Source organism: Glycine max, chromosome 9 (assembly GCF_000004515.6).
Source record: "Glycine max cultivar Williams 82 chromosome 9, Glycine_max_v4.0, whole genome shotgun sequence".
NCBI lineage: Eukaryota > Viridiplantae > Streptophyta > Magnoliopsida > Fabales > Fabaceae > Glycine > Glycine max.
The window spans coordinates 36,918,442-36,935,104 of record NC_038245.2 but is presented as its reverse complement, the minus strand read 5'-3'; the positions used below and the strand labels follow the sequence as shown (position 1 = coordinate 36,935,104).

General features: G+C 33.3%; 2 protein-coding genes across 2 annotated transcripts; one reads left to right on the top strand and one right to left on the bottom strand.

The window, feature by feature from the left end:
• Window positions 1-2,997: 2,997 nt before the first annotated feature.
• On the bottom strand, window positions 2,998-5,412 carry LOC100779477 (1-aminocyclopropane-1-carboxylate oxidase homolog 1). The gene is made up of 3 exons (XM_003533171.5): window positions 4,964-5,412; window positions 4,030-4,351; window positions 2,998-3,320 (listed from the first exon to the last, which is right to left on the bottom strand). The coding sequence occupies exons 1-3, from the start codon at window positions 5,266-5,268 to the stop codon at window positions 3,063-3,065; spliced, it is 885 nt and encodes a 294-aa protein (XP_003533219.2). The 5' UTR covers window positions 5,269-5,412; the 3' UTR covers window positions 2,998-3,062.
• Window positions 5,413-8,436: 3,024 nt separating this feature from the next.
• Window positions 8,437-10,178, top strand: LOC106794505 (uncharacterized). The gene is made up of 2 exons (XM_014761783.2): window positions 8,437-9,064; window positions 9,147-10,178. The coding sequence occupies exons 1-2, from the start codon at window positions 8,654-8,656 to the stop codon at window positions 9,825-9,827; spliced, it is 1,092 nt and encodes a 363-aa protein (XP_014617269.2). The 5' UTR covers window positions 8,437-8,653; the 3' UTR covers window positions 9,828-10,178.
• Window positions 10,179-16,663: the final 6,485 nt, after the last annotated feature.

Genomic DNA, 16,663 nt, shown 5'->3' with positions numbered 1-16,663 from the left:
AATTGTTGTAATTGCTCAACGTTACCCTCATCAATATTTATATGAGAAAAATGGTGAGCCAACCAACTTAATTTGACGACACTGCCTTCAATTTCGCCTTCCTATGGTCTAACTACTAATAATTCTTCACACAAATTGGCCCAAACAAGATTTGTTGAACCAATTAGTGGTGCCCCATCAGTACGCAGACCTAGTAAAACTAGTAAAACTGACACATCTTGGAGAGTAATGGTAGCCTCTCCGCATCTCAGGTGAAACGTGTGGGTTTCGGGCCTCCATCTTTCAATGAACACACTAATTAAGGCCGCATTTATCTTTAGGTATCCCATCCTCATGATCCAATAAAACCCACATCGCCGAAGCAAAGGAACAATTTCCTCTGGTATTTGTTCTTCACCTTGATACGTCGGGACTGCTCGTCTGATGTGTAGTTTTCTGTCTGGTTCCCCATTCCAAACATGTTCTGAAACATGCTTGGGTTGCATCCACAACACGTCACTATCAATTGGACCAGACCTAGTTTGTATACTTGATGAGCATGACGACGAAGATGCCATTGATCCTATAAAATAAAATGTAATACAATTAATTGACAATAAAATTTATACATTAATTATACATACACAAATTAAGTATATTTACAAAAAATTAATTAAAATAAATAAGAAATTATATTTTTTAAATTTCAATAACAAAATATATTATACAAATAACCTAATTCATATATATTCTATAAATAAATTAAATTACAAACAAATATAAATTTAATTATATATATTAATGACTTCAAATAATTACGCGTAAAATAATTTAACATACAAAATCAATAATTTAAAATACCTAAAACTATTCTAATTTAAACATAACATACGAAACTAATAATAATAACTATAAGTAACATAATATAAAAAAATTTAATTCTAACCTAATTTAAAATTACTAATTTACACTACATAAAATTATTCTTAATATATCATAACAAATATTTAAACTAAATGTAATCTACTATATACAAAATTAATGACTTCAAATAATTACGAGTAAAATAATTTAAAATACCAAAAACTATTCTAATTTAAACATAACATATGAAACTAATAATAATTAAAATTAAAATTAACATAATATAAAAAATTTAATTCAAACCTATTTTTTAATTAATAATTTACAATACATAAAATTATTTCTAATCTATCATCAAATATTTAAATTAAATGTAACAAATATTTAAACTAAATGTAATCTACCATATACAAAATTAATGACTTCAAATAATTACGAGTAAAATAATTTAACATACAACATCAATAATTTAAAAATACGTAAAACTATTCTAATTTAAACATAACATATGAAACTAATAATCATTAAAATTAAAATTAACGTAATATAAAAAATTTAATTCAAACCTATTTTTTAATTAATAATTTACAATACATAAAATTATTTCTAATCTATCATCAAAATATTAAATTAAATGTATCTACCATATACAAAATTTAAACTAAAGCTAATCTAAACTTAATAGTATGGTACCTAAAATAAATCCATAATATAAAATTATTAAATTATGATACCTAAACCTATATAAAAATTTTCAACTAAAATTAATCTATCATATAAAATTATTCCTAATTTACCATATAAAAAATTATTCCTAATTTATCATATAAAAAATTTAAACTAAATCTATTATATCCTATAACATTAAGAATTGAAACTAAACTATACAAAATTATTATCTTACACTACCTAAACTATACAAAATTATTATCTTACACTACCTAAACTATACAAAATTATTATTATCTTACACTACCTAAACTATACAAAATTATTATTATTATCTTACACTACCTGCCTAAACTATACAAAATTATTATCTTATACTACCTAAACTATACAAAATTATTATTATTATCTTACACTACCTACCTAAATTATACAAAATTATTATTATCTTACACTATCTAAACTATACAAAATTATTATCTTACACTACCTAAAACCATTATATTATCAGAATATAAACATCTATATAAATAAAAACATACAAAAGATTCAATATATAACTTACAATTTTTTTACGAAAATGGAAGAACACAAGCAAACAGCACCAACCAAGCACTCTCTCTTCACACAATATCACTCTGCAAACTCAAAAACGCAGGCTAAAATTTGAAGGCCAAACGGATTTTATAAACGAAGAAGCACGAGGCGCCAATGGCACCAGCGCCTTCAGGAGGCAGGAAGCGCCAATGGGAATGGCGTTTCCCTGCACCTAGGCCTAGCCCTGCACTTCTGCTGCTGCTGCTTGACAGGACAACACCAGTCAAAGCGCTAACGGGAATGGCGTGTTGCAATTCAATGGTCAAATCGCCAATAAGGATTGCACTTTCCTCCAGCACTTGACACTTGTCGCACATGCATGAAGTCGCCAGTTCTACTGGCGCTTCCCATGCAGGGTACGTGCAAAAAGAGCACCCCCTGAAAAATATCTCCTGAATAGCCCTAGTTTAGGAATTTCTTTCTAAAAGAACCCCAAACAGAGAAAATTACCTGCAGAAGTAGTGATGATGCTTTTGAATTATGTGAAGTTGTACTATGTAGACCTGGAGTCTCTCATTGCAGCCTTCACAAAATTGCTATACTCGATTCTGAACTTATAGGAAACCAATTTTAATGATATTTATTTACCGAAGAAAATTTAAAAATTGTCATGATTTCAAAATGTGCAAGGAGAAGTATAAATTTAAAAAGTACGCAATATATGGATCTTCAAGCGCTTGACAGCAACAAAAAAGCTGAAAATTATGTTGACTTTCACAAGAACATGTGAAGTTATTTTCATAATACAGGAAGTTATCCTCCTTAGTAAAATTAATTAAATATGGCATTACCTTTTGCCTCTAGAACTTAAAGAATGCTGTTTATAGAAATTTAACAAGATACTGAAAATGACAGCAAAAGGCAAGAGTTAACCATGGTAAATGCAGGCTAAAGCCATCTCAATGAGAATCATGAGGGCAACCACCCATCTAATACTTTAATTTGCTTCACAATCACAACCTTAAGGGCTGCGAGTAAGAGTTCCCATCAAGGCCTTTTGCATAATAATTTGTCAAGATTTCTTTCATAGTAATGTCCCTATAGACTGGAGGGTTTTCTTCTGATAACAATTCCTTTATTGGACCATAAATCTTCGATGTACATTCAGATATTGTATAGTTCATGAAGAAGGTTGCTACAGAAATTCGAGGGCCTATATTCTTCGACAAGACCTGGGGATAAACACTGATGAACCTGTCATTCGTCACAAGCTGCACCAACAAGAGGGAAATTAATAATTATAATCATGAAAAATTGTGCATGGTAATGTTACTCTACAATCCCGTTTAAGTAGCATCTTAACAATGATACATCTCCCATTATTAATATGTCAACACTTTGAAGTACGTATTGATTTGCCTTCATGGTTGTGGAAAATCAGAGCCTTAAAGGTCCTTGTTGAAACAGAATCACAAGTTGAAAGATGGATCATCCAAAACGAGAACTATAAGGCAAATGGAAAGCAAGAACAGATAAACCACAGGGCTGTGAAGTAATTACACAAACATCGAGAAAAAGATATGTTGGTATGGACAAATGTGTGGACAGTGCGGAGTATATGGTGTTACATCAATCACAGAAGAAACACTGGTAACATTTTTCAACCTATTCTCTTGAACACATTCTTTTTTAACTAAATTGATTAGAAATCACAAAATTTGATATAAATCTTACCTTTTATTTAACAAATTTCACTCAGAATTTTGTGTTAGTTTCTGATAAATTTTTATCAATGGTAGAAAATATATTAGAAAAAATGTATTAAAGAATATGCTGCTAACACTCATCATGAGAATTGGATGTGGTCAGTATAATATAAAGCTTCTATGGTAATCATTTCAATGAATAGATCATTTTATGCCATATCAAGACCAACAGTTATCTTTAGGAAACATGATAATAAACTGTTACAGAAGTTACCTGTAGAATATCTCCAATGGTTACAACAAGAGCTCCACGCACCGGAGGAACGTTAATCCATTGATTCTCATGCAGAATTTGAAGGCCAACTATCATGTCTTGCAGAAGTATTGTCATGAAGTCACAGTCAGTGTGCTTTGTAATGCCCATGGTGAGTTCAGGTTCAGGCCATTGTGGATAGTATTGACCCAAAATATAAAGTGCCTCAGCGCAGTCCATTTCTTTGAAGTAAGAAGGTTTAAGGCCAAGAGCCTCTGACAATAGCTCAAAGATTGTAATGCCCAACACCCTTACTTTTTTGGTATATTCAGCCACAATATCTCTGCAAAAGCATGATTATTTCATCAATGACAAGAAGAAATTTGATAGGTTCTCCAATACAAGTGGCCTTGACTAAGTGTCATGTGACAAACTATGCTTTGCTTGGAATTATATTATTTGCACAACTATTACTTTTGCTAGGGTATTTTTATAGGATAAATGTTTATCTTTATATAATTAATATTCAAAATAAATAAATATGTTCGAATAACTACTTTATACATTTACATTATAAAATATTTTAAAACTCTCATTTAATTACAACTTATCATATATTATAATTCAATTATAACTAATGTAAAATTTTTTATACTCAATCAATAGAAATTAAGTTCATTAAATTTACAATGAATAATTTAAATTGTGATATAAAATTATTTTTAACTATTATTATTTTTTTTAAAAAAAATTATATTAAATTAAAATTAGACACTGAGATAAAAGAAGGTAATTAAACAATGATAAAAACTGTTTAAAAAAATTAATTTAAGCTAAAACTTAAAATATTAAATTAAAATCAAAACTCACTATATTTAGGAGATCAGAAGTATTTTTAAACATTGTTTCTCTCACCCTGGCTATGATCAAGTATTAGAAACATTGACTTAGTTACCTGCATAGAGGTGGCATTTCAGCAGAGTTGGGAGGCTCAGAATTCGCAACAAACACAATGTTGTCTCTCCAATTAGCAGCCATGTATCTGAAGAGCTTCCCGTTGGAAAAATACCTCACTCGCTTCTCATTATCGCGTGAATAAAACCTTTTCCTCTGTTCACCATTTTTTTCATGAAACCCACGAATTCCACGAACCTTGTCAACTACCTCCACGCGCCGAACCTTGTCTCGAAGGTCCACGATTGGGATGGTGAAGTCGTTGTTGGGTGAGGTGTCGGTGAGGTCCACGTTGACGTGGAACATGGGAGGGATTTTTGTGACCCCCGCGAATCGAGGACACCTTTGACGCTGGTTTTCGACTCGTCGAATGCTATAACCTCGGATTTTCTGTTATGAGCATAGGTTCCGAAGTCGTTTGTTGACACGCGCGGTGACGGTTTGGGGAGAATGGTTGGGGAGATGAAGAATGAAGTGAGGAGGCAAATTTACCTCAGAGGGCTTGTTTTAGAAACATTTTACCAAAGAGGGTTTCTTTTCAAACTTATAACAGACGGGATCTGTTATGGACGTGCATGCCGCCATTGTTGCCGGCGGGAAAGCTTGTACCGCCATTGACAACTGCGGGAACAAGGATCCCGCCATTGGCAACTGCGGCACTCAGCCTAAACCGCCAGTACGAACGGCGGGACAGGCTGAGTAGGAGAGAGAGAGGATGTACCGCTGATAGCAACGGCGGGAGGAGGAGAGAGAGAGGATGTACCGCTGATAGCAACGGCGGGACGAGGAGAGAGGCTGTGCCGCCGTTCCTCCTGGCGGGACATGCCAACGTGGCAGTCCCGCCACTGCCTCCTGCGGAACACCCGTTTCAGGCTTGCAGTGATGTTGCAGTGATGAGAAGCTAGGTAGGTGCAGGTTCTGAAAAGCCTATTGCATGTTCTGAAAAGCCTATTGCATGAACGTTAAAAAATTTTGAACGTTGAGTAAGTTTTCAGCTATAAAAAAAATTGGTTGAAGTTCATTCTTTACGCTTACATTTCTCTTTACCTGTGTTCTATTTCTCTTTGTTTCTTCTTCTGTGTGTGAGAGCTTACTGTGCTTGCGTGTGCTCGTGGTTGAAATTTCTTTGGTGCTTGTTGCTGTGCTTCCATTTCAAGTGTGCCCTTACTCTTATTTTCACATAAATTCCTGGTAAGTATTTTTTAAGTAAATCTGTTAATATATATTATAAGTTTAAGTTAGTTCTTATTAAGAAATATTCTAAGTTAGTTAGTATGTAAATAGTAGGTTAGTTATTATTATCAAAAGTTCTAAGTTTAAATTAAGAAATATTCTAAGTTAGTTAGTATGTAAATAGTAGGTTAGTTATTATTATGAAAAGTTCTAAGTTTAAATTAGTTAGTATTCGTAGGTATTTTTTTTACGTATTAATAGATATTTGAATGTTAGGTTAGTTAGTATGAAAATATTATTTGGTTAGTTAGAATGAAAATTTTATTTAGTTATTGTATATATTGTTAGATATTATTTGGTTATTGTATATATTTGGTTGAAAATAATATTTGGCTGAAAATTTTATTTGGTTATTGTATATATTTGGCTGAAAATAAAATTTTGCAGAAATAATATTTGGTTCAAAATTTTATTTAGTTATTGTATATATTTGGTTGAAAATAATATTTGGCTGAAAATTTTATTTGGTTATTGTATATATTTGGCTGAAAATAAAATTTTGCAGAAATAATATTTGGTTCAAAATTTTATTTAGTTATTGTATATATTTGGTTGAAAATAATATTTGGCTGAAATTGAAAATAATATTTGGCTGAAATTATTATTTGGTTACTGAAAATATTATATATTTGTTTAGTTAGTATAAAAATATTACGTGTATATATATATATTTAGTTGTTGTATATATTATTAAATTTTATATATGTGATATTAGCTTTTGTAGTATTAAGTATATATTTAGACGGATGATACTTTAGCCTAATAAATATATATACATGCATGATATTTAGGATGACACAGGTAATATTAGATTTTTTATTATTAGGCACAAGTTAATATTAACTTTAGGTATATATTTGTAAATTATAGACACACAGAAATTTTTAGCTTTTGTAATATTAAATATTTGACAATTAAATAAATAATTGTAATATTAGACACTTGACACACGTAAATTTATCTTTTTAGTATTATAATTTTGTATTTTAAATAAATGAGCTGATAATTTAATATTATTTGAGTTAATTATTTTTAGTTAGAATGCTATATATATTATTTGTTAGTTTTAATTTGTAGGTTAATATCATTTGTTATAGAAAATTTACGTGATTAAATATATGATACATTGTACATTATTATTATTTTTGTATAATAAATAATTAGTTAGTCTATATTTTATTCAATTATTTATTAATTAATTGTAGAAAAAAAAATAGTAATAAATTAAAGATTGCTTCACATGTATTTTAATTTATGTATAGAATATATTAAAAATTGGCCAGTTTGATTTTTTACAAATTTATTGTTATATATTTAAAGTTTACTAATAAATTAAAGTTTTCTTCACATGTATAATATTTTATTTTGTAGTACCAATGGCATCTTCATCATCATCTTCATCACATATCAACATTAAGTCTGGCCCCATCGATACTGATGTATTATGGATGCAACCTAAGCATGTTTCAGAACATGTTTGGAATGGGGAAGAAGAAAGGAAATTACATATCAGACGCGCTGTCCCCACGTATCAAGGGGAAGAACAAATTCCAGAGCAAATTTTTCCTTTTCTTCAACAATCTGGTTTCGGGTGGATTATCAAAATGGGATACTTAAAAATAAATGCCTCACTAATTAGTGCTCTAATAGAAAGATGGAGGCCGGAAACACATACGTTTCACATGAGATGCGGAGAGTGTACTATCACTCTACAAGACGTCTCTGTGTTGTTAGGTATAAGTGTGGATGGTTTACCATTAATCGGTCCAACAAATCTTGATTGGGCTGATTTATGTGAGGAATTATTGGGAGTCAGACCACAAGAAGGTGAAATTAAAGGTAGTGTGGTTAAATTAAGTTGGTTGGCTCACCATTTTGATCAAATAAATAATGATGACGACGAAGAACAAGTACGAAGGTTTGCCCGTGCATGGATACTGAGATTTATTGGAGGTGTCTTGTTCATTGACAAAACCAGTAACAGAGTTTCGGTAAGGTACCTTCAATTTTTACGTGACTTTGAAGAATGTGGCAGATATGCATGGGGAGCTGCCGTACTTGGTTTTCTATATAGAGAGATGTGCAGTGCCACCGATTATAAAACTAAATCAATCGGAGGTATGTGCATCTTACTACAATTGTGGGCATGGGAACGATGTCCAACCTTGGCTCCAAAGAGGACTCCTTCCCAAATAGAAAATACACCACTAGGGCACAGGTGAGTAATTTTTAACAGCGTCTTTCATTTCAATAGAATAAATGGTTTTAGGGTATATTAAATTTTATTCTTTGTAGGTGGCTGCGACGTGGAAACCAACATATCGGCAATGATGATGTGAAAGTTTTTCGTCGCAAGTTGGATATTATGAAACGTCATGAGGTAAGAAGCATGCTATTGTATTTGTAAAATAAAAAATTATGTCTTATTTTACTACAATGTTCACAACTATGTTGTTATATGCAGTTTGTGTGGGAGCCTTACCCATCAACCGTTATATCATTGTTGCCTCCCGTTTGTTTAGTCGGAAGTATCGCGTGGTACGCGGTGGTGCCACTAATTTGTTTCCAAGTTATTGAGTGGCACCAACCAGACAGAGTCTTGAGACAATTCGGGATGCAGCAACCAGTTCCAGAGTCTCCTTCACAACCCCTAAACATTCATGGCATAACATTAAAGGGGAAACATGACGAAAATTGGGGGCAATTATTCGCCCCAATGATTCAACAGTGGAATAATCGACATGCATTTAGGGTCGACGCTTATCCCCGACAAGAAGGCCTATTGAGTTTTAACTCGGACTACATGGTCTGGTATAGGCGAAAGACAAAGATGTTTGTTGACCCAGAAAATGCAAAGACGGCTACATTGGTATTTTTTTATTTTTTTTCAAATTTTAAGTTGAACTTTTATTTAATGATGGCCATTAATTTTCTTACCCTTATAAATGCAGGGTGAAGTTGCGGAGGCATTACAATACATGGTGTCTCCTCAAGGGAGGAAAACATGCACATTTGATGATCTTGTGCCTTATGTGGAAAAAATTACAATTTTATCCGAAGAGCAAGAGAGAGTCACTGAGCCAGTGTCACATGGTCCAGCATCAGAGCGTCAATTTCCCCCACAACAGTTTCACATGCTTCAGTCAAGTATTGAAACTCAGGGGATAGACAGAAGAAGGGACACTGTTGAAGCGGAAGAATATTCCCAACAAATGGCGGAGCGTGGCCATGGAATGTATTACACGCCACAAACATTTGCTGAGTATCCGACACAGATGTATCAGTATCCTTTTCAGGGTCATGAAACTGATACTTCTGCAACCCAGCAATCGTTCGGTGGTTTTGCGGAAACACAAGCTCATTTTTCATGGCCCACAATGACCCCTTCACAGCAATATCATGGGCCAATTCCAACACCTAATGCCCCGTTAGGAACACAATGGAATGTACCGGGACAAATACCTAATATGGGTGACTTATTCGGTGTTGATTTGCGTCACGCATTTTCTGCGGAGGCTGACGAAGAAGAAGCGGGGAGGCATCGGGGCAGAAGAAATCCTGATCGCCAAGCACGAAGATGGGATCGACCATGTGGCACATCCTCACGGCATCACGGACACCAAAATGAATGATTTGCATGTCTCCGTTGATTAAGGCTTTGTTGTATATTTGTAATTTGACATTCATGCCGTAATGTATGATATTCAGTTTATTAAGGCTTACTTATGGATAGAATTTATGTCGCGTATCAAACTATAATAATCAATGAACCCTAAACCAAATAACAAACGTAGCCAAAAGGAAAAAACTAATGTTTCTAAGTAACGATGAACTTCAATGTGAACTAAACCCTAACCCATAAAACATAAAAAGTATCCCATAACCCTTAAATATGAAACACTAACCCTAACCTATAAAATATAAGCACTTAGCACTAAACTGTTCCGAAATAAACCCTAATCCTAAAATAAAAACCTAACCCTAACCCCTAAAAGTTAGCCCTAACCCAAACACCAATGCACTAAACCCTACCCCGAAAAATACAAATAACCTAAACCTCACCCATAAAAATTAGTCCTAAACCCTGAAATTTTCATAACTAAACCCTAACCCTTAAAATAAAAAACTTAGCCCTAACCCTAAAAATTAAGAACTAAAGCCTTACCCTTAAAATAAAGTAATTTTATTTCAACTTCTAAATGTAATTTTATTTCATTAGAAGTACACATTCAGAAAAAAGTAATTTTATATCAACTTCTAAATGTAATTTTATTTTTCTAAAAAATAAGAACTAAACCCTAACCCTTAAAATAAAAAACTTAGCCCTAAGCCCTAAATTAAATAAATTAACCCTAACCCCTAAAATAAATAACCTTGCCCAAACCCCTAAGAATTAGCCCTAACCCTTCAATGTTCAGCACTAAACCCTAACCCCAAAATAAAAAAGCTAACCCTAACCCCTAAGAATTAGCCCTAACCATTCAATGTTCAGAAATAAACCCTAACCCCAAAATAAAAAACCTAACCCTAACCCCTAAGAATTAGCCCTAACCCTTCAATGTTCAGAAATAAACCCTAACCCCTAACCCCTAAAAAATAAGAAGTAACCCTAACCCTTCAAATTTTAAAAAATAACCCTAACCCTAAAATAAAATACACTTAGCCCTAACACCTAACAAATAAGAAGTAACCCCTAGCCCCTAAAAAACAAGAAGTAACCCTAACCATTCACATTTTAAAAAAATAACCCTAACCCTAACCCTAACCCTAAAATAAAAACCTTAGCCCTACCCCCTAAGACGTAACCCCTAACCCCTAAAAAATAAGAAGTAACCCTAACCCTTCAAATTTTAAAAAATAACCCTAACCCTAAAATAAAATACACTTAGCCCTAACACCTAACAAATAAGAAGTAACCCCTAGCCCCTAAAAAACAAGAAGTAACCCTAACCATTCACATTTTAAAAAAATAACCCTAACCCTAACCCTAAAATAAAAACCTTAGCCCTACCCCCTAAGACGTAACCCCTAACCCCTAAAAAATAAGAAGTAACCCTAACCCTAACCCATAGTTCTAAACACTAAAACCTAAGGCTTAGACACTAAACCATAATGACTAAGTCCATAGTTTGTCATTGTAGATAGTTTAAAAAACTAAGGTAGACAAATTACTTAGACACTAACATTTCTAACTAACGATCAACACCAATGTCACTCAACCTCAATTGATCCACTCCATTTATTTCAACTTCTAAATGTAATTTTATTTCATTAGAAGCACACATTCAACAAAAAGTAACTGACGATTTCATTGAAGACCAACAAGTAAATACATTCAACAAAACCTAAAGCAATACAAGTCAGTCATGTAACATACATAAATCAATTAAATGAATTACTCCCACGGTCAGATTGCATTGGACATCGGCGCCTATTGTGCCCTTCAGCTCCACATCTACTACATTTTTGTCGGTGGTCAGATGGTTCGACCCAATCCATCTCATTCCTTATCCTTGTTGATTTTGGCCGACCTTTCGCACGAATTGTAGTTGGGTCAGGGATTAGTGTCCATGCCTCATCAGAAGGAGGAATTGCCGCTTCATTCCCAAGAGGCCACCACTGTGCGGAGTATGCTTTTAAGATGTGTTCATTGGTGTAAACAACATCTATATATTGGTAGTAGTTCATGCTCACGTAACCACAAGCTGCAATAATGTGTGAACATGGATAGTGAAGCGCAGAATACCTTCCGCATTGACAATAATGGCCATTCAAGTTAACTGCCCATTTTTGTCCGCCACGTTGCGTTATAGGATTGAAGGTCTCCTCTACTTCAAACCTTGTCGAGTGGATATCGTACACGCGAACGATGTGCGAACAAGCTTGTTCTTGATTTTTCCTAAGTTCTGTAACAAGCTTAGAACAATAAACTTGGCCTTCTCTTAATTGTCTTTGGGCTTGGCGACCACGATCAACAAAATACTTTCGGCACCTACTATATGTTGACTTGACCAACGCTGCTATTGGAATGCTGCGACAATCTTTCAACACCTTATTCACACATTCTGATAGGTTGGTTGTCATGTGACCATATCGTCGTCCAGATGTATCGTAAGCCATGCTCCATTTTTCCTTTGAAATGCGATCAATCCATCTTGCTATGGCTGGACTCAGTTGACGAAATTTTTCTAAGTTTTGATCAAACACATGCTTGCAAGGAGTGTACGCTGCATCAAATTTGTTATCATGAAAAGTTGTACATAGACATCAAAGTCAAATTAAATTAATGTATAAAATAAACCTTACCCAATTTCTTGAACATCTCTTTTTGTTTCGCGTTGTTGAATTTGCGATTGAAATTGCTGGCTATGTGTCGGACGCAGTACACATGATAACCGTGGGGAGGTTGCCAACCAAGATGTTCGTTAGCGACAGCAGACTTTATACTCGCGTGACGATCAGATATTAGACAAATTCCATTCTTATCTGTGACGTGTTCACGCAAGTGGGCCAAAAACCATGACCATGCTGTTAGCGTCTCGCCTTCGACCACGGCGAATGCTAGAGGAAGAACACCACCATTTCCATCTTGCGATGTGGCCATTAACAAGGTCCCACGGTATTTGCCGTATAAATGTGTGCCGTCAACTTGTATGATTGGCTTACAGTACTTAAAAGCCTCTTTGCATTGACCAAATGTCCAAAATACTCGATGAAACTGACGATGTTCGCGACTTACGCTATTACCAACAATAAAATCGTCATGTAGTATTTGAAAGTAAGAGCCAGGAGAATGATTTTGCATGTGTGTTAGCCATGACGAGAGTTTCGCATACGACTCTTCCCAATCGCCATATTCAATTGCAATCGCCTTTTGTTTGGCCATCCATGCTTTTCTGTATGAAACCTTATAGGAAAATTCACTATTTATCCTTTCTTGAATCAAAGAAATTTTTATTGATGGATCCTCTCTGATCATGCCTGTAATTCAAATAATAAAATAAAATTACAAATTAAAATAACAAATAACACAATAGTAGGATAATATGAACATAAAAAACGTACCTACTACGCAAGTCGCAATTAAATTTGAATCAAGCTTTTCATGGTCTTGTGTCATAGTCATATTTAGACATGTGTGCGGTCCACCCCATTGTGTCACTTTCCATGCATCAGTTTTTTTGGATAAAATTGCCCTCATATAAAAAGGGCAAGGAGACTCTTCGGTGTTGTTGGGGCAACAAACGATATATTTGTGTGATTTCGTCTCAACAACCTTAAAAGTTTGATGCACCTTCATGACATATTGTTTCAGTGCATTTTTGACCGCATCTTTACTGTCAAAAATCCATGCCAACATATAATTCTTGTCCAACATTAAAAGTCGTTGGCATGTCCAGACCACAAATGTCCTCCTCGTCCGGATGACTCCAATTGATATTATTATAATGCATAGCATCATTCCAAAATGGATTTTGAATTTCTGGTACACCTAATAATTTAAAAAAAATCACGTCAACAAACTACTCCTATTTAGTTACCATTAAATACAATTCTCATAAAAAGATAGATGTATTCAACTAATTTTGTATTTCACAAACATTTACCTTCGGTTGGGTGAACAATTGAAACTGGTTCAACGATGTTAGTGACTTCATCGTCTGTATCAGATATTCCATCATCACTATCATCTTCATCAAAGACTCTTCAACGTATGAGTTAGATGCAAGATAATCATCATCATCATCATCTTCATCATCATGTAAATTGCTTATATTTCTTGGCAGTTCCGATCATGATGAGATACATTACGTCCACATGACGTAACAGAATTTGCAGCATGAAACATGAACCACCAGCAACATCCTTTTCTACGTACAATTCTAGAACTGACATTTGTTGTTGTTGTTGAAAACTTTCGATCATAGTTTCAACATCTTCGTCATCACAAATTTGCAACGCAACATATTTTCCTGAAACTAAAAATCTACAACTTATAGTAGAAATAATTTCATTATTTTCTAACTTTACCTTATCTCCAATTTTTTTTTCAAAGCATTGAAACTAATTCCGCGTTTAATCTGAATCGCCTTTTTACTGCCTTCAAATATTACACCATCATTGTCTTCATATACTCTTCCGTTGAAATACAACACTGTAATAATTGAATTCATGATATACCTACATAATAAAATTAAAAATAATTAATCATAACAATAGTTTTTTAAAATAAAGAATTACTCATACTAATTTTATAATAAAAATTCTAATTAAAAAAATTAATTCACTTAAACTTTACCTTCAAATTTTAGTCTAACAAATAAAATTATTACTTCAATTAAATATTTTGTCGATGATACAAATATAAAATATTTATTTGCTTCCTCTATTAAACTTAAACTACACATTCATATTTATTCTAAAAAAATTACTCTAATTAAATAATTTATGAAAATTCCTCAACTTCAACAAAATTCCAGACAAACACAAAATGGAAGGGTTATAATGAAAGGATTAGACTTAAAAAAATTTAGACGGAACATGGGCAGAACAAATAAGGCCTAATTGTTCTCCATGTCAGTCAATAGTCTCAATGGTTAATTAATTAACTATATGCACTATATGTAAGGCAAAAAAAATACTCGGTGAACAACTAATTTGAAACTTAGTGAGACAAAGAGATAAAACAAATATATACAATTAAAGTATAATAACTAATATTATATATGTCATAAAAACAAAGAGATAGAAAATTAGTGAGTGTTAAAAATTAATTCAACTATATTTTTTAATATTTTGTCCTAGTGATTGCTTGGAGAGATAAATATTCACCTATTATTTTTCAAAAACTAGAGAAGTATTAGACCTGATCTAGTGCTAGTTTGTTGTCTCAATATTTTTCTTATTTACCATAAAGTATAAAATAATCTAAAATCCAAGTAAAGTTCTTTTAAGATTATTAAAAATCAATAAATTACTAATAAATATAGTAACGAAAAATTGTTATTCCCATGCTACTTTTTATGTTAGTAAATTTAAATGACGGGACTTTTAAAATTATGGTAATATTTTTCTTATTGTTTTTATAATTAAAATTACAATTTCTTTTTGTTAACTTATACTAAATTTTATTACAAGTGAAACTTTGTACTTACGACAAACCACAAAATACTTAACAAATAGCATGTAATTAGTTTTTGTCTTAAATTAAATTATATGTCAAATAATACTTCAAACGCAAAAACCATTAACAAAAACTTACAAATAATTACTACTAATAATTTTTAAATTTAAAACGTAATTTACAAAATTATTACACTTAAAGTTGACCTTCAAATTTCATTCTAACCATAATATTTGTTAGTTCAAAATAAAAATTTGTACATGATAAATAAACAAAACGAAAGATAACTTTATTTAAATAAATATAAAACATCCTTACAATAGAATCAGCAAACTTAGCAAAAATCTTTCGGCCTCTTTCACACTATTTGATACTCTCTTCAATGTCGAAACCAAAATCTTTCTTCCTCTCACACACTATTTGATACTCTCTTCAATGACAAAATTTTTCATGCTGAGGGATTGCATGTTTGCTTTATTTATAGAAATTTTTTACCACTGCAAGGTAAATAAATTTGTATGCACGTCAGTTCCTACTTACTTGCCTAGCCCTAATCTAAATGACATCCATGTGATTTCTGATTGCTCTATCTAATACATACAGTGTCCTATCCAATCTAATAGTGTTAAAGCAAGATGATTCCTGATTACCCTATATCCAATCCAATAGTGTTAAAGCAAGAGGTGCGTGTCCTATCCAATCTAATAGTGTTAAAGCAAGAGGTGCGTGCAAGTGAACTAGCCTGTATCACAAAAAAAAAATTGATCTTGCATGTTAACCCTAGCCTAGCCTGCATAAACTGCATAAAAATGATTCAGCATGCATGTGCCCTTTCCCGTCAAGGTGTTCCGTAGGAGGCAGTGGCGGGACTGCCACGTTGGCATGTCCCGCCAGGAGGAACGGCGGCACAGCCTCTCTCCTCGTCCCGCCGTTGCTATCAGCGGACATCCTCTCTCTCTCCTCGTCCCGCCGTTGCTATCAGCGGTACATCCTCTCTCTCTCCTACTCAGCCTGTCCCGCCGTTCGTACTGGCGGTTTAGGCTGAGTGCCGCAGTTGCCAATGGCGGGATCCTTGTTCCCGCAGTTGTCAATGGCGGTACAAGCTTTCCCGCCGGCAACAATGGCGGCATCCACGTCATAACAGACCCCGTCTGTTATAAGTTTGAAAAGAAACCCTCTTTGGTAAAATGTTTCTAAAACAAGCCCTCTGAGGTAAATTTGCCAAGTGAGGAACCACTTGCCATGTAGAGAATGAACATGGAGGACGAAGGAGAGAAGAGTATCAATATTTTATCATAAATTATAAGATATTCCATTGATACTATGTACTAGTTTATTTATATC